General features: G+C 32.1%; 3 protein-coding genes across 3 annotated transcripts; all 3 read right to left on the reverse strand.

Moving 5' to 3' along the window:
• Nucleotides 1–1703: 1703 nt before the first annotated feature.
• On the reverse strand, nucleotides 1704–4342 carry LOC118061502 (stem-specific protein TSJT1). Its single transcript, XM_035074951.2, has 4 exons — nucleotides 4066–4342; nucleotides 2945–3185; nucleotides 2701–2821; nucleotides 1704–2143 (listed from the first exon to the last, which is right to left on the reverse strand). Exons 1-4 carry the CDS (start codon nucleotides 4266–4268, stop codon nucleotides 1953–1955), a joined length of 756 nt encoding a protein of 251 aa, XP_034930842.1. The 5' UTR covers nucleotides 4269–4342; the 3' UTR covers nucleotides 1704–1952.
• Nucleotides 4343–9975: 5633 nt separating this feature from the next.
• Nucleotides 9976–12521, reverse strand: LOC118061501 (transmembrane emp24 domain-containing protein p24beta3). Its single transcript, XM_035074950.2, has 4 exons — nucleotides 12178–12521; nucleotides 11084–11270; nucleotides 10759–10866; nucleotides 9976–10273 (listed from the first exon to the last, which is right to left on the reverse strand). The coding sequence occupies exons 1-4, from the start codon at nucleotides 12382–12384 to the stop codon at nucleotides 10140–10142; spliced, it is 636 nt and encodes a 211-aa protein (XP_034930841.1). The 5' UTR covers nucleotides 12385–12521; the 3' UTR covers nucleotides 9976–10139.
• A 3728-nt stretch (nucleotides 12522–16249) lies between these two features.
• Nucleotides 16250–24207, reverse strand: LOC118061500 (uncharacterized). The gene is made up of 18 exons (XM_035074949.2): nucleotides 23752–24207; nucleotides 23292–23531; nucleotides 22544–22607; nucleotides 22330–22459; nucleotides 22092–22236; nucleotides 21420–21668; nucleotides 21245–21329; nucleotides 20720–20822; nucleotides 19629–19754; nucleotides 19422–19535; nucleotides 18991–19109; nucleotides 18778–18859; nucleotides 18572–18664; nucleotides 18378–18467; nucleotides 18083–18202; nucleotides 17877–17968; nucleotides 17724–17781; nucleotides 16250–16611 (listed from the first exon to the last, which is right to left on the reverse strand). Exons 1-18 carry the CDS (start codon nucleotides 23939–23941, stop codon nucleotides 16531–16533), a joined length of 2181 nt encoding a protein of 726 aa, XP_034930840.1. The 5' UTR covers nucleotides 23942–24207; the 3' UTR covers nucleotides 16250–16530.
• Between the last annotated feature and the right edge of the window lie 2273 nt (nucleotides 24208–26480).

The raw sequence follows: 26480 nt of genomic DNA on the forward strand, positions 1-26480 counted from the left end.
GCAAGGACAAAGTCAGTTTTTTGCCTTCTTTTTCTTCAAATCTTGGCCGCTAGAGTCAAATTATTGCGATGGGGACTCGAAAGTAACAGATTATCCGATTCATCTCCTTTGCATATCTGACTCCGAAACCTTTTATCTTAATCTGGTCTCTAATACAGTGGGAGGATGGCTTGAAGCGCTGTAAATTCAGCGGTTCAGCCCCCTCCAACTACAGGTTTCTCTTCCTCCAAGTCGTAGAAATCCCAACCGGGAATGCAAGCTCAAGAAAACAATTTACATTACAGCCTCCAAAAAACTATAGCTGCCCCCCTCATTAGATCTCGGTGCCTGCTTTCAGATTAGCTCGGTTCTCACTGTAGTCGTGTTGATTCTTACATAATTGTTCGTGGACATCACAATGGTCGTTGCCTGACCTGGGGAAATACTAGCAAAAGGTCCATCCCTTTCTCGTACATGTTTGAATCAGGTGGTTAGATAAAGGCAGTGCAAGTGCAAGGTATGTCCCTTCATCGACGGATGGCATGTCTCTTCCCACTGCTTCCTCTTAGAGTAGAATCCATCTGCTTCAATTGAATGCACAGATGAAAGCAAGATGCTTGGTTTCAGCCATTCCAAAGCTCCCAACTCACCAGGAAAATGACAACAGAGAGTAGCGAGGTGCCGAGCTGTGAAACAAGGTTCCCCAAAAGCTAGTGTGTTCTACTCGTATAACGGTTAGGATTTCGTAGGCTGCTATGTTTTTTTAGGTTACTATAAATATATATTTTGTAATTCTATTTCAACATAGTAAAAACTAAAAGTTCATCACTCCTATTAATATAAATATATTGCTGAATCATGTTAAATCCTATGTTTTTTTTTATTACAATATTCATCAATAATTAGCCAATACTAGAGCCAGTAAAATGGCAGCCGCTGAAGCATAATATACTCGGTGTTTGCATCCCTGCGAGTATAGTGCAAATAGCCCATGTATGGTTAGCTCGTATTGAAGGAGGATAGAGGTATTAAGAAAAGGGATTTCACGAGTATCTATAACCCCATTCCCTTTTGGGAGCCAAATCTACAGCAAGAAGCGATACACACACACACACACACACACACACACACTTCCATATGATGCCCTTCCGACGTGGACTCAAGTAGAAGTTAGAAACATCACAGATTTCAGCATTTAAAATGAATGCAGTGTGAGGAATTGCGGAAGAATTAGACCGATGCTGAATTGGAATGGATGACTCTGCGAGGAAGTTCGTAGTTTCTGTTTGTCTACTTTAGGAGGGGAAGTCGGACAAATTAAAGAAGGGATGTGCTTTATCCCGTAGCTATTTTAGGGGAAGTCGCCCTTTTTTTTTTTTCTCTTCGACCCGTTAGATTTTTTTCTCTTCCCATTTTTTTTATCACACAAGGAATTGTTGAAATCATGGGAAAGAAAAATAACGATGATCAAGTATAATATTATTATAGAAAATCTTATAATTTAAATAAATGCCTTCTTTAATATAAAAAAATATATTAGCAGGGTTAAAGAACACGTCGCTTGATTTAATTAACACTTTGCTTATAAAACAGGATGATACAACCCATAAAAAATGACATCCACTAGCTGAAGCAAATTGAAGAAAAAAGAAATCCCCATCCAGATATTTCCATAAAAAGGGACACGATTGAATACCAATTAGGAAGCAAACACATTGAAAATCTTCTATGCAATGTAAATTTATTTTATGATAAATCCAGCAAAGGTCTGGAATTCATCTGAGAGTAACCAACATACAGCCGCATCAATTGCTGTCTTGAATTTGAGAGTACTTACTAATAGCAGTGAGTTTTTGGACACATTAGTGCAGCTGTGTCATGAAAAATAGAGATAAGAGTGGAGGATAAAGAAAACGATATAATCCAAAAGGCCACCTAACAACAAAAGCCCTGCCATAAAAGAACTTGAAGGCTTAATAGTTTGAAGACCAGTTGTAAGAACTATCAACTCTTGGCATGCCAGCTGATTCCTTCTTCGTCTCCGCATCCACCTTAAAAGTTGATCCGCAGACCTGACCTGAACTGTCCACTCTTGGCACTGGCTTCAACTCATTCATGGGGTGCTCAAAGCTCCTCAAACCTCGAGAAGTTGTAAAGAAGCATCCTGATAAACACAGCAGAAACTTTTAGATTAAACAACCAGTCCTTGCGCCCATAAATCATGAAAGGATCCCATCAATGCCAAGGGAGCTTGAATGGCCATCCAAAAGTACAAGGGATTAGGGAATGATGAAAGGGTAAGAAAACAACAAGGAAAGAACAATAAATCATTGCAAACTTTTCTACATAAACTATATAACCGAAAGGGGTGAGAAGATATTTTGGCCCTAACTTTCAGCAAATGATGCAACGCAGAAAATGAACAGGACATCTACAAAAAAACACGAGGAAAGTAGAGGGAACTTTTATGAGAGCATCATGAGACATAGTATTTAAAATTTTAATGCACCAACATTTCCCACATTGCTGGGTTCTCCAGTGTAAATAAATACTCATCTCTAAATACACTCTTAATTGCATTTCAGTGCCTATCTATCTGTTGCCCTGGAGTTTTTTAATACGTTTTCTCCCCTCCAAGGACAGTTTAACCATGCAAAAAGAAGCAGAGAGGGATTGCTATAGATCTTAAGTATGATGATTGAACCAGAATTAAAACTTTACCTTTAGGGAATGGTGCAAAAGATTTCCCACAGCCTTTCTGAACAATCTGAACATCATCTGAAAGAACGAGATTGCCTTCAGAATCAGTTCCCCAAAAAAAGGGTACACTTCCATCAGCATCCTGCAGAAAGGTAGAGTTTGAATGATTTAAGCTGCTGGTAATAGAGACGAAGCAATCAGAAATAAAGACCACAAGGACAACTGACAATGGAGGAGAACAGTCCAAGCAGAAAGGATCACTTACAACAGCGACAAATGTGGCTTTTGAAGTGCTGTCATATAAAATAAACGCAAATTTCCCGAGGATGTCTTTCACAACCTGGTCAGCAGGATAAGGGCCTCGATCTCTGAGAGTTCTGTAAGCTTCAATGACAATGATCGCCTCATTTGCAGTTTTATTTAAACCATATTGCTGCTTGAGAACAGCAACATTCTCGATGTGGCCTTGGAACAGGCAGAAAATGTCATCCACAACCGCAAATAACCTAGCCAGAGAACAGAGATATTACCACTGTTATGTACAGGCAAGGCATTACAGAAGAGAGTAAAAGGTTGAAAACTATTAATCCAAGTAGTAGATCTAAATTACATGATTAAATTAGTACATAAAAAGATTCTCACAGTAACTAAAATAAATATATAACATTGATTAAGTGGAAGGTTGGACGCTAAATAATTTATCTGAAATACCAATGGGACTATTCAATTCCATAAATCACCCTGAAGCTTCCAAGGGAACGGACAATTTCTATCTAAAGTAGAAGTATAACTGATAAAAAAAAGAGTGAGCTAGATCTGTCTTTTTTCTTTACCAAAATCATAAAATGAGACAATAAATTGTTCGCATGTAACTGGAGACAAAACAAAATCTTTAGATTTGGATTATATGCTGCGTTAACACCCTTTTATTATTATTATTATTATTATTATTATTATTATTTATGGCAGGAATTAATGACCAGATAAAACTCATGCCACCCTAACACCAATTAACAACTCCAGGAAACCTTTAGTTTCATCATAAAGTTTGTGACAGTAAAAGATATAACAAAAAGAAACAGCCCTTCTTGATAACAAAAAGTACCAACAAATTAAACAAATAAATATTCAAAAAATAAATAAATGAAAAACAAGATCTACTAAAAAATCAATAAAAGTTGAGAATTTATCCAAGCAAGTTGCTACAAATCATAGCATACGCATGCAAATATCAGTACTAAATATCATTAAGCCAAAATCCCATAAGCCAAAACTGAAACAAGAACGATCCTCAAGCGATCGATCAAGATCAAGATCAAGATCAGATCAGTCCCAAAAACCAAAAAAAAAATATCACATTTTTCAAGGCAAAATAAAAAGAAATACCTTGGAAGAAGAGGGTTTTGCTTATCAAGAGAGTAAGCAATGAGACCAGAACTGCCAAGATTGACAGTGACAGAGCCAGGGTGCAGGGAGCCGAAGTGGTTAGCCAAGAAGCCATCTTTCAATACAGAAGCAGCGGGGGCAGAGTGTGGACTCTGTAAGGCATCGGGACATTTTGCAACTGTTTTGTCAAAAACTGCCAACATTTTCTTTGATTGGATAATATGCTTGTAGGATTTGGTAGAGGCAAGGAGAGTTAGCGAGGGAGAAATCACAGAGGGTTTGAGGTAGTTATTTATATAGTTGAAGGCGTCCGCAAAACTTTTTTATTGACCACATTGCCCTTTGTGTTTTCTATAAATTGCCACGTACATTACTTGACTTGTCTATTCAATTATATCTCTCTGTATCTTATATTAATTGAGGAAGCATTTCAGATTTCGGTGCATTTTATTTTTTAAATATTTTTATTTAAAAATATATTAAAATAATATTTTTTTTTATTTTTAATATAAATACATTAAAAAATACTTAAAAAAATATTAATTTAATATATTTAATTTAGTGCATCTTTAAGAAGAACAGAATTAGATATATATTTTTTATCCATTAAAAAAAGAAGCGCGGGTGACTTGACTACATGTTCTTTCATAGTCAGCACATCCAAGTCATGAGAAGAGGTAGTTCTTGCAGGCGCACAGATCCATAGTTATCCAGGTGCATCTTTCTTTTTAGCGAAGAAAATCAAATCAAGGAACATGTCAATTCCTTTCTAATTAGAGGCCAACACGATCCAAGACATGACAAATATCGTTTTCCTCTTCTTTTTCTGGGGATAGTCTTGATTTATTCTTAAGAGAGAGAGAAAGAAGAAGAAAGATTTGGAGTTGAGTGTACTCGGGAAGAAAGAGCCACAGTCTAACTCTACGCTGTGAACCTAGAATAATTTTTTTATTAAATCCCAGAAATCGTAGGGGTATCCTAGTAAATTCATTTCTCACTGTTAATTTAGTACAACTAGTATTCGATCTTATCCGTAAGAAGTTGACCACGTGGCGAAGGGTCGGTGGGCTAAGATTTAATAACATTTTGAGAAACGGAGACAAGAATATTTTTTAAAAAAAAAAAAAAAAACTGAAATCAGAGAAATTATTCAAATTATTTTTTCCAAAAATTGATTTAAGATATTTGTTAAGTAAAAAATAAAAAGAGATCAGTTTCATTGTTGAGGGTCTCGTATTTTATTTTCACACAATAAAATAATTATTTTATTCTTTACAGTAAAACTTATATAACTTGCATTTAGGAGCAAGTTTGTCTTTTGAACAAGTTCAATTTATCATTTCAAGCTTATATGAGGTGGAATAGTATTTTTAATTTTTACTTAGTGTGATATCTAAAATACTTTCTAAGAAATTTTTTTTTTTTAATTTTTGGTCAAGGTTATTTTTTGGTTTTTTTTAAGCATTATAATTACTAAAGTGTCTTTATAAGCAAAAAAAAATATATATAACTTATTTCAAGGGATTGTTTGGTATTTTCATATTGGTTTTTTTAGTAGAAATCTTATTCAGGCTAGAGTAGTATGTTTTTTTTAAATTAAAAATAATTTTTTTGTACAGTGCACTCATTACAAGTAAGAGGAAAACATACAACTATTCATGGTGGTGTTAGGAGCATCTCATTGAGATCTTAACTGTAGATGAGAGCACGTCAATGAAGAATAAACGGTGTGGCTCTAATGTACGTTCTCTTCTCCTAGCGTATGTTGACAACATACATTTAGTGTGATTGAGTGGTTTTAATTTAATTTTTTCTTCCCCTCCCTTTTTCTCTCCCTTCTATTGGTAAAGTAAAATGTGTCTTTTAATTTATTTTTTATATTTTATTTAGTTCCTATTCTTTTAATTTTTGTTTAATTTTTTATTTCTTCAATTTAGTCCTCATCATTTCATTTTATTTGATTTTTGTATAAAATTGGATCTCATTCTTTTAATTGTTATTTATGTGTCTTTTAATTTTTTTCATACCCCTCTTTATCCTTATTTTTTTTATTGCTATTTTATTTTTTTAATTTTTTTTAATCTTTTTTCTTTAATTTAGCCCTTCATCGTTTGGTTTCATTTTTTTTTTTTACCAAATTTGATTTTTATTTTTTAATTGTTATTTATTTTATTTTATTATTTTTCTAATTGAATCTTATTTTCAATTTCATCTTATAGTATTTGATCTTGATTATTTTTATGTTAGATTTTGTCTTCATTCTTTTAATTATTATTTATTTTGTTTAGATTTTTTTTATTTCTTTTTTCTTCCAATTCCATCCCTAAATATATTTTGATTGAGGATTTTACTTTGTTATTTTTTAGGGTTTGTTTTATATGACATTAGCTCTGTGCTCATAACAAGAGTTGTGGATTTCAAATATTTAACATGAGCTGAATTCATTTTTTTTAGGTTTTTTTAATTATTTTTTTTCTAATCTCATCCTTCGATGTTTAATTTCTTGAAAATTGATCTTTGTGATTTATTTATTTTTGCTTTCATGTCTATACCCCTATCACAATTATATGCCTATGATTATGGAATTGATAGGTTAACCCAAGTTGACGAGTTAACCGAGATTGACTTAGATCTTTTTTTTATTGCTTATTTTGATTATTTTTTCAATTAAGCTTTTCGACATTGAATTGTTTTATAGTTGAACTTTATTATTTTATTCAATTTGTTTTCGACAAGATTGCTCTAGTATCATAATTAGGTCATAAATTTGGCATACTAACCCGATTAGGCACAAATATTCAACGTGCTTTTAACGAGGTTGCCTTAGTATTGAGAATTGTTTTTGTTTTTTGTATTGTCAACTTTTTCTATCAATTTATTTTATTTTCATTGTATTTTTTCATTTTATGCTATCAAAGTCATGTAATCTTATTAAATCTAATCAAGTCAATGACTCAAACCTTCAGTTTTTTTTAAAAAAACACCTACACTTTTAACATTTTTTTTTACGATGAAAACAATTTGAGTTGGCCCACGGTGTAGGGCGGACAACATATCCAGCGAACCCCTAATTAAATGCACAAGACTTCTCAAAATGAAGAATATCTAATAAAATCATAATTTTATAGGAGATTAATTGTGAATTTGGCATTGTGAGAGTTTATGTTTTTCAAATTACTTTTTATTTGAAAAGACATCAAATTAATTTTTCTAGATACTTTTCAATAGTTTTGATGTACTAATTTTAAAAATTAAAAAATCTAAAAAAATTATTTTAATATATTTTCAATTGAAAAATACTTTTAAAAAGCATATTGCACCACAATACTGAACACAAACTAAATATATTCTTAAAATAATTAGGCAATGTTTTAATGTTAGTGGCGCATTCTAAATGCGGTTGAAACCTTTATGAATTATACATGTTATGTTAATGTGCTTTTGAAACAGTTTTGTATTGTGGTAGCTTCTTTTTTTACCCAAACTATAAAGAAAAAAAAAAACTCAACCACATAAAAAAAATTGATTAGTTAAATAGCTTATGTTTTTTTGCATTTGATCTCACTCGTAATTTCATTTTAAATCTTGGTTTGTGAAAGTTAAAAATAACATACTTTTCATTAACGAAGACATACTTCTTATTTATTTTGCATGTTAAAATCCATTTCATTAGCAATTTTAACAAAAATAATTTTTTTAAAAATCAATCATAAAAACTAAAATAATATCAAACACACACCATCTTTAGATGGATCTCCATAAATAACTCCAATCATGTTCAAACACAATACCACCCCATCTAATCGATGGCAAAGCAAAAATCCCAAACAATCAAATTTAAAATGTGCTTTATGATCCATTAATAGTCTTTAACTTATCAAAAGGCCTTATGACTATAGTAATTAATAGAAATCTAAAAGGCATGGCTTTTTCTTTACGCACACACCAGTGATCACCCTCTCATATTTTACCGTGGATTTATTATTTAATTTTTTCTATTATTTTTAATTTGATCCTTCAAACTTTTTTTTGTGCAATTACATCATTTTAGACCAAAATCAAGGGCAATTGAATCAAATCTATTGACTAAAATCAAATTTTAAAGACAAGGGATCAAAGTAAAAAAGGCACCACAAATGGATGATGGTTTTAAAGTCCACACACAGTTTAATTTAGTCCTCATTCTTTAAAAATTATACATATTCAACCCTTTAATATTTTTTCAGTTTAATTTTGGTAAAAAAATACATTTTTATTATTTTTTTGTTTTGGTTCGAGTGATGAGAGAAATAGGTTGCTGAATTCTGGTAGTAAATAAAAATATTGTTTGCTTTAATTTCTACAACCAAAATAGTCAATCTTTGTGTCAAATGATTCCATTTCACCAGGGGAATTCATATTAGGTACCTTTTCACCTTGAAAATTCCTAAAAAAACACATTTTAAGCTCAAAAAAGATTTTGGTGTTGGGTTGTTTTTGGGATAGTTTTTGGGTTTTTAAGGTCATGCATAGATTTATCAAGGTTTTTAGGATATTTTTTTAGGTGTTATAGGTAAAAAAAAAAAAAGGCTGAAATGAGCTTTTGGGTCAAAGAATCTTCAACTCCGATTTTTTAGGTACCACAATAGCTGAGATTTAGAAAAAATCACACGACGTATCATTTGATTTATTCATTTATTTTAAAAAAATAAGGACAAACAACATATAATTCACTCTAACTGTAGTTAAAAAAAATACATGGTTCCAAGTGTGCGGCCCTAATGAAATGGGCCAAGAGGGTTGGCATTGCTTGTCAAGCCAAACAACACCTTTTCCTACTTCTTTTTTTTTTTTTTTAAATTATTTCTTCTATTTTTTTTAATTAATGCTTCTTCTATATGGTTTTTTTTCAAAATTGTTTTTTATTTATTTATATTTAAATTAATACACGTTATCTCTTTTATTTTGTTTATATAGCCTCTTTTTAAATGACAATTATTTTTTAGTTATTTTGTATGTATTTAATTTTTAAAAAGATTATTCTAATTCATCTATATATATTTTTTTGTTTTATATAAATAAAAAATATTTTATTGGATAATATTTTTAATATACATAACCTTACATAATATTTTATTTTATTTTACTCAATCAATTTCATGTATATTTATTTTTATTATTATTTGATTAAATGAAAAATTGATTTCGATAAACACTGTCATTCAACACAATCAGGTGAAAAACTCGTATTGTAATTGTCAAAGATCTTGATCTATATGTATCTATCAATTTTTCATTTTTATCTTCATTTATTATTAATTATTTTTTTAACAGATGATTCTCAATTCATTCCATTATATACACACACATAAACTTTTTAATTTATACTTATAACTTTTTTATATACAAATATATATTAAAAATACCTGCAAGTATAATTTTTTTATAAGAAAAATACATGCAACTCACGACACAACATTAATCAAAAAGCTAGTTAATCATATGGCACGCACATAGTAATTGCTGTGAGTATACTATTCTCATGGCAAACTTAATCTTAAGAGCACACGCTTTTGGTCACTCTAGAAGCTTAATACGCAAATTTTATAAATAGGCAGGCATTCAACATTTTAAATATGCTGCATTTGCCTTAATCTCTCATCCTTCCTTCCAATAAGATCTTGCTTGTTTCAGGAGTATGCTTAACCGAAATTATGTCACGCATTTTACCGCAGGGTTACCTTTCAATAAAAGCAATCATGAGAATTGTGCATTCTCAAAGAAAGAGACTGAATTCAATCTATAGATCCATGGTTTTACACTTTCAGGTGCCCAAAGAAAGCCGCCTCCGAGATAATGACCATTGCAGATACCCAATACGTCAAAATGTTATGATTCGGAATATAATAGATAAAAATCAAAGATGAGAAGTTGAAATAAATATGGGTTCTAAACTTTGTATTATAAATGAAATGCGAAAACTAAACAACCATGAAACAACAGACCATACATTTGTGCAAAAGTTGTCTAAAGTCATCCATTGTCTTATCAAATTCAGCATGTTATTAATCAACAGTCAATGACTTAATCAGAGCTCAAACCCTGTTATATGCCACTGACTTGCTGAAGAGACGACGGATATACACGACTTGGAGTGTGCTGGCAGCGGCCAGCAAAAGGTACTCTCCAACTGTGTAGGCTATGACACGCCTTCTTGTGCTCTCATTAGCTGCACAAGTAAAAAATCATAGTTAGCAAGCAATCAGCAAATTGCAACTGTTTGAAGAACATGCTCATAAGGCAGCCTTGTCATGTTGAAATAATGGCATTGGTGTATCCAAAAACTGAATACACGATATACACTAAACAGGTTTTTTTCAGCACAAAATGACTGCCTGAATCTGCAGGATGGTATTTGTTCGTATTTAGATCTTTTATGCACAAAAGTCGAGACTTTCTATAGGGATCTATCATACATGACATGTTAATCTGCAGGATGGTATTCAAATTAGTGACACTGGACACCATGATGGTAAAATATCATGAAAAGATCATGCCTCTTTCTCAAGCAAAAGAAAAGAAACGAAAGGAAAGAAAAAAGCATGAAAAAAAAAATTGCTTAAGAATTACCCTAAAATTGTGCAATTCCTCAATTAAGGATTAAAAGAAGGGAAAAGAAAGGAAAGAAACAAAATGCCAGTGCAAGAAACTTACTATGACGATGTCGAATATCACGGGCTTTCAAGTACCTCTGCTCTGCTGTAACAGACTCCAATGCCTCCCTCAGCTCAGCAATTTTAACATTAATTGGGTTCAAATGCTCTGCAAGGAACAGATGCTATACAGGTAAAAGGACAGCAGAACAAAATCTATTCACAGAGGAAATCAGCCTAACTAACATGGACTAATCAACTAGAATAAGCAATTGAAATTTCACAAGAAGGCTGTAATACTATTGCAGTTAACTCACAACCTGATACTATATATAGAGATGGATCTGAAATATAAGAATAAACTAATAAGAGAGAAATCAACAAACCATCTTTGGCAAGGTCATGCTCGCTGGGAATATGGCCCACATGAATATAAAACGAGACGGTCTCAGGTGTTGCGTAGGGATTGTGAAAACAAAATTTGTACATTCCACTTCTCGGAGCCTTGAACTCAAACTTATCCCCAGATGTCCCCTTTACAGTGTGCACCGTATTATCTCCAGGAGATGTTGCCTGCATGACAGCAGAAATCAAGATAAAGAAATTGGAATGAACAACAGCAATATTAAAATAATTCCAAAACCATAAATAACAAGGTGCATGATTGTTCACAAATTAGTCCACAATGAACGTAAACAAAAGGTGCATAACATTTTAAAACAGAGAAGATTCTTGCACCATCTTCTGACGCGAAATCAAACAGAGCACTTCAGCTTATTATAAAGAAGTTCACATGGTGGAGCATAATGAAGGACTCCCTTTTTGCTAATGATCAAATAATCACAGTGACTAAGGTTTTCCGAAAGATACTTCACATTAATACATGGAATTGCTTTGTCTGGCAAACTAGTACAGAACAGGAGTTTTTTGCACTACTATTAAATTCTAAAAGAGGCCTTTCGCTCTGTGATCACGCTCTAGGGCCGGTTGAAAGCAAAGCATAAAAACTCTTTTTTTAGTAATCGTTTACGGTGGGGGGAAGCTGGAGGGGACCCCGGTGGTTAGAGGGAGCGCTTTGCGAACAAGTTCCTAGGATCTTGCTAAAATCTCAAGGGTTTTTCTTTTTTTTACATTCATAATATCGTTATATTGAAATTCGTGTCCAGCAACAACGAGTGACAATCATCAATCCAAAAGGAACCTGCTTTTACATCCCTTGACAGATTCGTCAGATCATACAAGGTTGGTTCTTTCTAATTAATTAAATCATTAACCCTCCTTGGTGCCCTTCTCACTTCTATTATCCAAATCTAAAATGATAATTAAATAACAGAAAACCAATACCACCAAATTATATCGATAACGAATTCAATTTCCAAAATATCTCAGCTGATACGAAACATAGCAAGATTGAAAACCCCTAAGTAAAGTCAAAATAAATGAATTAAAAAAAACTGAAATGAAAGACTAAACAGCTTACAGTGAAATCGATGCCGGGGTGATCGGAGCCCCAGAAGATGTCGTGATCGACAACAACGAAGTTTCCGGAAACGGTGTCGCCTTCATAGAGGACATACTCGTAAACGCATTCAACGTCGTTTACGGTGACGGAGAGAGAATAGATGCGGCTAATAAAGCTCATTAAGAGAGCTGCCACTACGTAGATCTGCTTTCTCCTCCTCTCCATCTCTAATCAATCCCTCTATCTCTCTGGATTTTGTGAATTTTTTCTTTTTCTAAAAAATAATAAAAACTATTTTAGCTTCTTCGTTTATTGCAGATGAGAAAGTTGGGTTCTTCTGTCCGTGAAATTGCTTTTTGCGTTATTATTATTTGTTATTTACTGATACTTATCATGACGTCTATCCGATGTCGTTTCATTCATCCATTAAAGTAAAATGAACGAAGGAAAGTCGTTTCTTAACGTCTTTTTGCCGTTTCGCATTGCTGTTAACTCTGGGTTTTTTTTTTTTTTTTTTTAATTTTTTTTGAAGTTTTAAATTAATATTTTATTATTATTTTAATATAATAATATTTAAATTAAAAATATATTATTTTAAAATAAAAATATTTTAAAAAATAAACTCTACGACACTTCCCTTAATTCAAGTACAAGCTCATTATTTATTTATTTATAATGATAATAAAGAGACCATGACCATCTAAAAATAACATTAACAAAGTTATTTTGCCAATGCTCGCAGGCTATATATTATTTTTAAAAAAAACTAGATATATAGGTATTTTTCAACATGTTTTTTTATATAATTTTTTTAAATATAAATTAAAAAAAACTTATACAATCATCAAATTAAATAAATCAATAATTTTCTGTGTAAATAAATAAAATTAAAAAAATCTAGAAATAGAAGTAAATCAAGATATTTGATCTCATTGATACGAGATATTTATCTAGTTATATTTACTAAATTTATTTATTAAAATTATTTTTTATCCAATCAAACAATAATATAAATAAACACACAAATAAAACTTATTGAATATAATAAAAAGGAAAAAAATAATCTAAAGTTACACGTATTAAAAATATTATCTAAATTAAATATTTTTTTAAAATTAAATAAAATTCATCTATATAAAATAAAAATAATTATAGATGAATGAGAATAATATCTTCAAAAATTAAATATATACAAATAATTTTTAAAAAAACAAACTCTATTAAAAAAAGGTTAAATAAAAACAAAAAAAATCATAAAGGAGAGTGATATTAATTGAAACATAAATTAAAAAAATTAATTTAAAAAAGCATATTAAAAAAAGGTATTAATTAAAATAGAAACCAAAATTAGAATTAAAAATAATAAAAAGACAAGTGATTGCGCGCAAGCACGTTTAAAAGAAATAAGAAAAACAAATGACTTAAGTTATAGGCACGATCAGGTTTAATAAATTGATTTTATTTTAATTAGATTATGAAAAAATAAGAAACAATAGTAAACAAACAAGATTTTGATATATAAAAAGTTATGATAACTTGAAAAAAAACCTTGGAAGTATGAAATTGTATAAAGAAGATGAACAAAAAAAAAAAACTTGAGTTAATATGATAAACATATAACCTGGATAATAAAGGGCAAACCAATTTTTTTTTTTTAAGGAAACAACAAAGCCAATTTTTTTTTAAAAAATAATATTTAATAATAAAACAAAAAAGAAAATAAAAAAAAAAGATGTTGACTCACGTTGACTTTAAAAACACATGACCTGGGTCATTAAACTAAAAACACCATAAATGGAAAAACTGAGAAGCCTAATCTCCAACAAATCAAACAGTAAAAGATGAAATCGGAAAAAAAAATCTATTACATAAAAAGATCTAAAATAAAAATTGTAATTAAAAGTATGAAGGTGAAAATCAAAATAAAAAATAAATTAGAGGACAATCAAATTTTTTTGATTGGAGAGTTAAATTGAAAAGAAAAATAACTTTAACAAAAGAAAAAAAATCAAGGACTATATTGAAAAAAATAATACATCATAAATTTTAATTGAAAGATGAAATTAAAAACCAAAAAAACTTTAATAAAAGGGTCAAGATAAAAAATTAAAAATCAAAATAATAAGGATTAGATTGGAAAAAATAAATAAGATAAATTATAATTAAATGACTAAATTGAAACAAACAAGACTTTTATAAAAATAGTTAAAAATCAAAAAATCAAAATCAAAAGAATAAAGATTGAAATTGAAATACTAAAGAGGACCAACGTATATATTTTGAGGAGGAGAGAGAGAAAGCACCACATAAATAGAAAGAAAACATGAAACAATAAAAAAAATAAGTTTAGCCATTAAAAGTTGTTACACGCTCTAATAACTTTTTGAATATATAAATCAATTATTCATTATAAAAGACCAAAATATCTTTGGATGAATGTCTTTATTTTATTTTATTTTAAGGGTAAAAATATTATTTTATTATATTTTTAAAAATGAAAAGACAGATACTCTTGGTTAATAGTTGTAATTTTTTTTTTATTAGGAGGTAAATTAATTATTTTACTATTCTAAAATAATAAAATAGATGTATATATCCTTTAATAATTTTTTTAATAACTAATGAGTCATTGAAGAGATCAAATTACTGTTAAAATCAAGCGTTTGGTTTTTTCTTCAAAGGACAAAAACATAATTTCAATATAGCAATGGATAGTTTTTTTATAACAAATGATAGTGATTTCCCTAAGCATTTTAGAGTTTTGGTAACATACACCCCACTTGATCATTCTTGGGTTTGATAAATAAAGATAGATCAAAAGAGGGGAGCAGTGGTGAGGACAGCATAATGGCATCACCATGAAGTAGCCGTAGTTAGTACGCGATGAGTTCAATGGGGTCTGAAACATCATTTACAGGTTTGATGTTGCGTATTTCGAATTGAAAGATTTTGATTGCAGATGTGTCATGTATCCGATTAATCAAGAGTTTGATTGTAGAGGATGGGCTATATACGTGCTTAATGTTGTCTAAACAAACATATCCTGTTGAGATAGGCATATCATATGATATCCCGAGGAACATTAGTCCTGACTTCAATGCAAAAATTTAATTTTGATCAAGAAAGTTGATAATTTCTAGGCTTTGAAGCAGCTTCTCCGAGAAATGGTTCAGTTAGCAACAAAATTTGGAATAATTGTGTGAGGATTTCCAATTTGGATCCAAGGGTACCCCTGAATATGTACGAGAATGCTGTGAAGCTAGTCTTAGGCGACTTGACATGGACTATTTTGATCTTTTATTACCACCATCGCGTGGATGCTTCAGTACCAATAGAGGATACTGTCACTATCAACAGAAAATGTCTTAGCAGCATAGCAGTATAAATTTAGCTTGGTAAATTGGTCACTCGTACACTTGTATTAATTCCAGGCACTTTCACATCCGCGGTTTGTGGAGGAGGTTCTGCAGAAGAACAAAATCCTATATACACGACTTGCCAACTTGGCTACAAAGCACAGCTGCACCCCTCCTTAGCTAGCACTGGCGTGGCTTCATCAGGGAGACGACATAGTCCCCATCTCCGGTATACGAGCCCTCTACTTCATTCTAAAATTGCCCTCTTCTCGTGTTTATGCAGGTGGATTCTTTTGTTTGGTTTATTAAGTGAAAATGATACCTTATCCATTAGTACAGTTTGACACCTGTCACTGTCAGGATCTTTCATTTGCAACACAATAGATAAAAATCTTTAACCTTTGATCATACTTAGGTATTAACAAAAGCATAGACGAGGAAATTGGAGTGCAATTGGATTTGAATTGAACCGCCAGCCACACGATGCTAGTAGAGGCTCGTTTGCCGAGCATATGTAGACGCGTTGCGTTATACTGGAGTACAATTATAGAGAAGTTTTAAAAACATTCGATCTACCAAGGAATTTAAACTTGAACAATCTTGTATCACAAGACCTAACAACCAGAGCCTGATCTCATGAATCAACGTCAGCTAGAGATGTTTATGCTAGTCACGACTCGCAAGTGCAACAATCATGTACCTGTTTTCAGTTTGAATCCGCGCTGTTACGAAGCACTTGTCAAATAATTGGAATCCAGATTTTATTCATTATTCCTTTTCCTCGACTATACTTGGAAACCTGGAATATGGATAGCATAGCATCCTCTCTTATTCATTACATGCATCTCAATTTTCATATATATATGGGGGGGGGGGGTCCTCTACAGTGTTCCAAGCATATAAACAGGAAAGAATGAGAAGAATACATTACTACTACTTCATGTATTTAGTACTATTTACATAGCCACACCACCAAGTATGAACATTAATGGGGAGATATATAATGCTGCACCCACTACAGGTCAAGCAGTACCCTGTGTTCATTCAGATTTGTGTTTTGAAATTTACTTTGATCATCTCCGTCATCATTTGGTTTCTGCAGCAAAGCAAACAAACTGTCAATCTAAAGAAGTAGCATGTAAAAAACTTGAATTAAGTCTTGAATTAAGAGGGAAATAAATCAAAATGAAGTCTTGAATTGTTTGTCACTTCCTTCAAAGCCAACAAAGAGTAGTTGCTCAAAACAGTGTAATTACAAAAACTAGACAAACAAGCAAATGAGTATGTCTGCTGTCATTTGTCTACATAAACCTCCTTAAGTTGTTTTCAATTATATTTAGGTGATTAAGAAAATTTTGCAAGCATAAGCTTCCTAAGAATTTGTTGGTTTGATAGTTTGTTTCTTCTTCTTTTATCATTTTGAGTGGGTAGAGGATTTCGCTGAAGATAAATGCAGAATAAAGTAGTCAAACAGCAACCAAGCAAACTATCTAGCTAGTCTATCATTCAAGTAGGCAGGTGAAATCACCTTGCCAAGCGAAAAAAAGAATTACTTCACCACAGAGACACGGGAAGTTCCTCCCTTGTTCCTTCTTTCATGTGAAGTATCAGCAACCCCATCTATCATTCTTATATCTGAATTCTACCCAAAACAGCACTTTTTCTGTCTGATGATGCTTAAAAAGTACCCTATCCTAACCTGCCTAGTTGGATTCTCACAGCCTCCCTTGCAAGAAATCCTGTCAAAACTAGAGGAAGCCACCCCCTATAGAATTTTACAGAAAAAACTAAAAACTCCTAATTTCAGAGGCCATGAATGGGTGCTCCTCTCCCATCTTTTGATAAGTCTTTCAAAAAATTGGGTTATTTTTAAAGAGATTAACAGAATAATTAAGGTTGTAACTAGTAACTAGTGAGTGCTTCTGGTTGATTAGTCATGAAAGCAAATCAAGAATTAGTGTAGCTTGACATAGATTCCAACACTGAATAGAGGGAAAAAAAAGAGATTGGTTCAAGAATGATAATTGATAAGATGAAAACATTGTTTCCGCTTGCTGTTTCCACAAACATAACATTTTCCATAAAACTCAGGCTCAATAGCTCTCGAAAGATGAAACATATGAAGAGTGGAAAGGATATGTAACAAAAGATGGACTATAAGTTCAACATGTTGATATCTTTGAAATTCAAAGCAAATCTAGAACTTGCCTCTATTGGCAGATCAACTGGAAACAGATTTATGGCACTGGGATCAAAGCTCAGTCCACTGAAAAGATCACATGACAAAAACATAGTTATTAGTTGTATATCCAACTAGATCTAGCATGATTCCAAGCTAGGCAAGAGATAGAGGAACAGTACCGTTGGGATAAAGCAACACGCCAGATGTATGGTGTAAAGAACTCCTCTGGGTGACTCTCTTGTTCGTATGAGAAATGCAATTGAGTAAACATCTGCAAAATATAATAAAGAAAAACACATTAAAATGTAAAAAAAAAATAAAAAAAACATTTCAGACAATACATTCAGAGTTAGGCAAGGCTTCTGATTTCCAAAGTTATTTTAACCTTCATGCCTTCAACCCGCCATGATCGACAATTCATAATTATGAGTTGGAGGACTTTCTCCGCTGACCATTCACCATCATGTGTTTGGGAATCGATGCGACTATTGAAAAAATCTAAAACCTACAAAGTCCAAAACAGTCATATGCTATGAAACACAATCAGGTAAAGGAAATGAGCATTATACAGATATTGAGAAAAGCTGATAGACTGATACAAAAACAACTGCCTAGAATTCTGCTTCGATTTATTCAGGAACATTGATGTTTACATATAAAAAACTACAGATAATAAATACCATGTAAATATTTTCAATCAGTTCACTGAAGCGCGGATGATTCTTGAATGGCTCAAAAACCTCTTGCCTGTGCATTATTGCATATACAACCTGCCAAAAAAAGAGAAATGAGCAGAAACAGAGGGAAGGTACATAATTGTTCTTGTAAAGGAAGAAGATTGCACATAACACTAACTATGCACAAGAAATTATACCTCGGGATTGCGTGGCAAGGCATAAGTCAAAATTGCATTTAATATTTCAAGGACAATTCTCAAGAAGTCCGTGTAAATATGCAATTCTGCCGACTGCAATAAAAACAATCCAGTTTAGCTAACATGGAAAATAATTAAAAAAGTGGTAGCCTTCCATGGCATAATATTCACATTATGAGAGTCATATCAAAGACTATAATGACTACCAGATCTTCAGCAAGGCTGTCTTGCCCCAAAGAGCCACTCTTCCCCATTTTATCATCTATCCGTTCCGCAAGTTTGTTATACCTAAACATGCAATATCAAACAAACAAAAGATAATGCAAGAATAACAGAAAAGAAAAGTATGCTTGAGTTATCAAAGTATTAATGTAATGTGGTAAATGAAGAAGAAAAGAAACCAAATAAGAGTGACTTACTTGCGTGAGAGCATATAGAATAGGCTAACAAGTCTCTGTGATGCATATGCACTCAAATGATGAAAATGAGGAGCCATGTTTGCTAAAGTTGCTAGACAAGTTGTATGAAGATAGAGATCCTGTTACAAGTTCAAAATGTTACGAGAAGGCAGAGTGGAAGAAGTTTTTAACACACATTTAACAGTTACAAGCAAACCAAGCAGATATGAATATACTAGAATCAATAGAAGAACATGGACTATTGTAGCAGAACCTAATAGATCTTCTGTTGTGATAAAATATATGAGAACTTCGGTTTGTTTCAATATTAAAAATCTACTGGATTTAACAACTTCCAAAACATGAGCCATGGCAGGCCGATATAACAACTTCAAGAGGGACACTGCAACCATTTGAACATGAATTAATTAGCTAAGTACTTTAAAACATACCCGCAGCTTAGATAGATTATACTTCACTGTTCTTATAAGAATTATGACCATTAGAGAACCAAGGGATGTTCGATGAAGAAGGTGTTCTTGATACCATGGAATGCTTGGCAGTACCTGTGGGAACAGTACAAGGAAATAATAACATAAGAAAAATAATACACATCTTGGAAATAAGATTGAAAGTTGGCAAATGAAAGTGATTCTTACTATCTTGTGAATGCTTGCATTAAAAGATGAATCCTGGCTAAGTATAAGAAGTATAATCAGCAAAATGTATATGTGATTGGACGTCCTCTTTGAAGCATTGTACAGTGTTTCCAGAATTGGCATTAACTGCAGATCTCATTGCGAAAAACAGGTTGTTAAGTTGCAGTACAGCGATGTGACAGTAAAAGTAAATATCACATGCCAACTCAAATATCAAGAAAACCTAAGAATCTCATTGATTTCAAGAGCCAACATGCTAAATAACATGTCAAGCAAAACCTATTTAACTAAAATACACTCATTGCATAGCATATGCTTGTATATTCGAGGAAACGCATCAACATCCTATAACATTTATGAGGAATTTGAAAATAAAGCAAAATTATCTTGAAGATTGTTTTGAACTATCACGGAAGAATATAATCATTGTTCCTTAGCTCCCTTTATTTCTGCTCTACAATCATGTGATTGTAGATTACACTTGGTAAAAGCTGCTAGAAGTACGCTAGTAGCAGTCATCTCAGGCCCAAGGCTAAAAGGTGCCACCTTCAAAATGGATTTAGTAGCATGGTTTATAATCATAGTCGTGGTCTTCTTTTTGTCACAGTTGCAGTTACAAGGTCATCAGGACCGCATAATGGTAGCCACCACTGAACATGAATTGTTTACAAATTTTAGAAACTTGTCTTTGACATGCATATTTTTAATAATTTTGCTAGAACGAACAATGCTAGTCCCAACAAAATTTCTGACTGAAAACACAGTAGATGGTAAAAAAAATTCAACAATTTCATCTAACGCATGCATAAATAATAGGTTATAGCAAGACTTTGTAAAATAAAAATGTAAACAATTGACAAGTTTTCAGTGTAGTGGCCACAGCAACTGCGTTGATCATTACAAATACGATCATAAAAACTATAACCTTGGGTAATGGCAACAAAGCTTTCCAATTCCATTATGTAATGAATGTAATTTGCTTTGTCAGTGCCTATACTTTCATTTGGTAATGCCTTAGGGTTCAAAATTTTGAAAAGGTTTTTTTTTTTCTTTATAACAAGCAGGAAAAAGATCGAGCTGATATTTCATACCAATGTATCCAGATCTGTTCGCACTAAAACATACTCCAAAAAGTCAGAGTTTCCATGCACCAATGTGTAAAGCAATAGGACTGCAGTTTCATCAGCCAAGCACCTGCAGAGGGAGAACCTGTTAGGAAATACTTCAAGAGATAGAGACAGGTTATGCCTGTTCTTATATAAAGGCTACAGTAAAGTCCTTCAAGAAGTTACAATTTTTTTATCAAAATATCTAGCTACAACAACCTTTGGGAACAAAAAATTCTGAATGCCTTTCTCGGATATGTCTCTAGATAGACTGGGGGATGAAACTTTCAAACATTGTTACATGGACAGTGAAAATTGGAGCAACCAAGCAAGCAGCGTTAGAGCAACAATGATATTACAAACCAAGTGCCAATGAGCTTTTTGTTTTTGTTTTTGTCTGGGTACCCACACATGCATTTGCATGTATACATCCAATCTAATGAAAACACTAGTATAACTCAAACTAAAGAAATTATTGTTGTCATGGAGGTAAAAGAGTAAGATATTTACATGCCAAGAGTATCAAACAGAGATGCAAATGGCAATCTCACATGTGACCCACTGTGCGCATTCCCCTCGATATCTACACGATCAACTGAAAGCATGGTACTATTCAGCAATATGGCAACAAGCTACAGCATGCCAAAGCAATTTGAAAAGGAAAATGGCAAAAAGAAGATCTCACATTCTATATCCCTTGCATTTCCTAAGGCTTTGCAGTAAGGATTGTCAGAGAAGTATGTTTTTCCTTTGGAAAGAGAATCTGAAGTGGCACTGTCATCACTTCTGTCTGTCAGGGACTCATCACCCACAACACACTTATGATAATAATTAAGTATAAGCAACACATGAAGACTGCTGTCTGCCAATGGATTTCTTGTGCCATCACCAGTTGAACTGACCAAATAATTGAATGGCAATAAAACAAGAGTGGCTGCAAATCAAATATATAATGTCAACAGAAGCATTGATGGCAAAAGAAAAACCTAAGAATTGTCACTGAGTTTCAAATAGTATTCTTGAAACCCTTGGCTTGAGAAAATGATATACAGAAGCTAACAAAAGCATGCAAATCAAATTGAGAAAAGAAGTTGGAGAAGTATATGCTCCACTTTAAACAAAGGAAAAAATTACAATGCAATGACAACAATAGCCTCGGTATTAGTCTGATAAATAAGGCCCAATTTAAAAGCATGCAGCAAGCAATGCAAACGAGACAATTGAAAAGGATAGTAAATAGATATTAGAAAGTTCCACATAACAGACCTGTGTGGTTCAAGCCTTTTGTAGGTGAGAAAACTAACTAGTTCACAACTATTCAAAAAAAAAAAAAAACAACTCTAAAAGAACATCATACCAGCTGCAGAACTAACTCTTTGCAAAACTCCAGGCTGACTCCCGCCAGAAAATACTGGGTATGATGTGCTGTTATATGGGATACGAGGTCGTATTATATAATTAAGTAGCAATCTCCGAACAACCAAACCAACCAAAGAACTTTCCTGCAAATTATGGAAGGCATCCATGATAAGTTTGAAAGATCTGAAGAATTCAGAATTTAGAGCAAGAAATTAAGCTAAATCTCATCCACTAACCTGAGCCATTGCTGCATCAATAAAAGGGTTCATATCAGTCGGTCCTGGTGCTGGCCCATAGAGAAGTTGGGTTGACATTGCAACAAGCATGAAATTGAGTAACTCATGATGTAGAAGGTATGTCTTCGGACTTGTAACAAAAATAATACATTTTAGAATAGCAAATTCCACGAAATCTCAATATTGTAAACATGGTGAGAAATCCATGGTGTACCTTACTTCTACAGAACCAATAAAGTTAAGCACATTATGCATGACAAGACTCTCGATGTTTTGATCTGCACATATGGAAACCCAAAATTCAGGCCTGCAATGATTTACTAGTTCTGGAAAGCATAGCTGTCAAACAAAAAATTCAATAAAACTGAAAGCAGAGAGTCTAAAGTACATGGATTGGCATCCTTGGGAATTGAATAAATAAATTCTAACAGTCAGACACCAAGTTTTATCCCAAAATTACACCTTGAAAGTCGAGAAGTTTAAATCCAACTTACTTTCAACCTCCATCACTTTCCATCATTTAATGTTTGAGGATGTGTAGCCAGCCACAAAGGCAGAGTTCAGCAGTTGTTCACCCAGATGTTTAACTTAACTAAACTTTCAGAAACTTCTATACGAATAGAATTTATTTGCATAGTAAGCTTAATGCAAATCTAGTTTTCACTCGTAACTAGGAAACAATTGCGTGCAGTAGGAAAGCTTAATTTCAAATATTACAATTAAAGTGCAGCTTATCGGCATTCCCATTGCTATTAGATTATTTTCCTTTGAAGCAAAGATGGCTAAACAACACCCCATTTAAATCATGAAAGAAAACAGGCTAAATACTTATGTTGCCAGATGCTTTGAAACAAAGCTACACCCCGCCACCGGCTCCAATTTGCACTAGTTACCAAATCATAATGATATCAAAATGGCCGGCCGGCGGCTAATAAAATATTTTATGTAACAAAATAAAGCACCTGTTTCGAAACCATTCGGTGCAGGTTCGCTCTCATTCAATGACAAATGAAATTCCTCGATGCTATTGCTTTGAGCATTTTCGATTAAATACTTTAAAAAAACTGATGAAATGTACACCGCATTAACAGCCTTCTCATAAACTTCCGACGGGGCACCGGAATTCGAAACACACTCTTGCAAACACCACGATAAGTGAATCAAAATCTTCGTTAGATGCCTTGTATTGCAATTATTTTGTGCTGCACACAGAAGAAGAACAGAACAAAATATTAAAAACAAAAGTACATAATCTCTATAATTATCAAAGCATTGCAGATCCAATAAACAGAAAAGCAACGACACTAGGAACATAATTAAGAGATTAATATGCAAATAAAGTAGTAATAATTAAAGAAAAAATAGATCCTATAATGCAGAATTAGGCACGGATGAAGAAAAGAGGTTTGGTGATGAACTGACCGAAGAGCTTGCAGGCTTCTTGAACACGGTGAGTAGGCCAATGGAGATTGAGAGGGAGTTCGAGAAGTTTCTGCCAGAAGTCAGAACCTATAGGAAACGTCTTCTCACCGACAAATGAACCGATTAAATAATCGGCCGCGTCCTGAGGGCGAGCGCCGGAGAGACGCGGCGTAGAAGGCACTGCTCCCATTGGAATTATAGAGTCGGTCGTGTTTAAGAGTGCTGAGTCAACTTTGGTTACAAAGCGAGTCCGTCGATCTCAATTGGTTAGCATCGTAGAGATGGAGAGTGAGGGAGTTATGGTGATTTCGGATCTGTCTGGCTTTTTAGAGATAATGTAAATGGAAATGGATACTGAGAATTATATTGAGGTGTGCTCGTGAAGGGAGGGAGGAGCTTAGGAAGGAAGTTTTTGAAGAAATTTTATTAAAGGGGTGAATGGACTTTGGTAGCGATTTTTGTTTTCGGGTTTATCTTGGAACGATTATGATGGCTCATTAGTTTTAGTGATTTGACTGACTTGTCCTCCCAGTTTTTATTTAGTTTTCAAATGCGTATTTAGTTTTAGATGTTTTCTTTAATTTAAGTTTATAATATATGTATTTTCATTTTTCTTTTAAAAAAATATAATAACCTCACAGATTTGGTAATTAAAGAAAACAGAGGTGTTTTCTTTAATTTAATTTGACCGACTTGGCAAGATTATGCAGGGTTAACCTCATTGCTGCTAAAAATTAAACTAGAAAAAAAAGTACACTGGTTTTTTTAAAAAAAATATTAAAATAATAATTTTTATTTTTAAAAAATTATTTTTAACATTAACTCATTAAAAGAATTAAAAGAATTTAAAAACATGATTTTATAACTGAAATAAACATTATTTTTTCTTTGAAATATATTAAAATAATTTTTTTATTTTTTAAAATTTATTTTTAATTTCAGCTTATAAAAAAAAATTCAAAAATATATTAAAAAAATAATCTTGCACAAAAAAAAAATCATTTTTTTTGTCAAATTCCTCTCCGACTCAATTAATTTGAAATTTTAAATCGTTTTCCTTTCGTTACCCCCGTAAAAGCTATTGTTTCCTTCCTGGGAAAGAGAAGCTTTTTGTGCCGTAGAGAGGCTCTTTCCTCTATCTGAATAAAAAAGAGGAGAATTTAAGGTCAACTTTTCCGTAAGGAGGGAGGCTGTATCATGTATGAGTCTTTACCTTGTAATGGGCGCAAAAAAAGTTAATGGAGTGTATCCCTACCATGAGAGGGTGGGGCATTTAAGTCTTTGTATAAAATTGGAAGGTGAAGTATCCCTATTAATCGCAGTTTTGTTGTCATTTGCACGCTGTTTTTTGCTTCATCCGCAGCAGCCCCTGGAATCTGCTAAAAATACTATCCTACAAACAATTCTTTTTTAATTAATTCACTATTTTACCCATAACCAGGAGAATTAGCTTTTCGGTTATAGGAAGAACTCTTGGTTAGTTAAGTACTCGCTGCCTTTCAGTTTTTGTGAAGCGAATTTCATGCCAGTTGAAAATGTTTTTACACGTGTATTTCCTTTCCTTTTCTGTGTTCGTCACATTAATTGATCCCGCCAATCGCTTTTCTGTCTGGCTTTTTAGTTTTTTCCTTTTCTTTTCAGTTAATATGTGATGTTTATTAAGGTGGTTCAATCTAAAAATGTTTCTCAAGTTATTTTTTTTATTTAAAAATATATTAAATTAATATCTTTAATATTTTTTTTATAGTCTTGATGTATTAATATAACAATAATATATATATATAAAAAATATATAGTCTTAATACATTTTTAATTAAAAATTACATCATTTACATGGTGTATTTTGAATAATATTAAAAGTTACTTTTCAAAATGATTTCTATTTATAAGTGTATTAAAATAATATATATTTTAAATTTTTTTATATTAATACATTAAAATAATTAAAAAATATAAAAAAAATCAAAATTTTGCAAGACTCCTATTGATCCACGAGGCCAAACACCCCTACATTCCTAGGGCCTCGTTTGTTTTTGTGGTTGAAAAGTGTATGTAAAAAATTAATTTTTTTATTTTAAGTTAATTTTTTTTACATGTAGTTTTATATGATTTTTGATAAACTGATATTAAAATTAAAAATAAATATTTTAATATATTTTAAAATTAAAAATATTTAAAAAAACATCGTAGTTACAAGTAATGTATGTCCACATAAATTTCATCACCATTGACCTGGAGTTTAGTGAATTTAGGATTGACTCGACTTTCAGGAATTATATTCTACATGTAGGAAAACGACTTTTAATAATATACGGTGAAGTTAAGTTGAATAAGAAAAGGTCAATCATTCTGCTCGCCTTCTTGAATCTTTATAAGATATATGCGTAGACATCACATGTATATGATTTACATGGGAGAAAATGCATACACGACGGGTAATTTATGTTATTATTATTATTTTGGATTTTATTCTCGATTTGAGGTGCTTCTAAGTTATAATGATGCTTCCTTTTTTTTAAAAAAAAAAAAAAAACCACAAATTTCTTTGGACTCGAATACTGTTTGGGAACAGGTCACTTCGATATTTTTAAAAATTTTATTATTTTTTTAAAATTAATATTTTATTATTTTTTAAATTATTTTGATGTGATAATATCAAAATTAAATTTAAAAAATTAAAAAATATATTATTTTTATATATTTTTAAGTAAAAAATACTTCAAAAAATA

This window comes from Populus alba, chromosome 10 (assembly GCF_005239225.2).
Source record: "Populus alba chromosome 10, ASM523922v2, whole genome shotgun sequence".
Lineage (NCBI taxonomy): Eukaryota > Viridiplantae > Streptophyta > Magnoliopsida > Malpighiales > Salicaceae > Populus > Populus alba.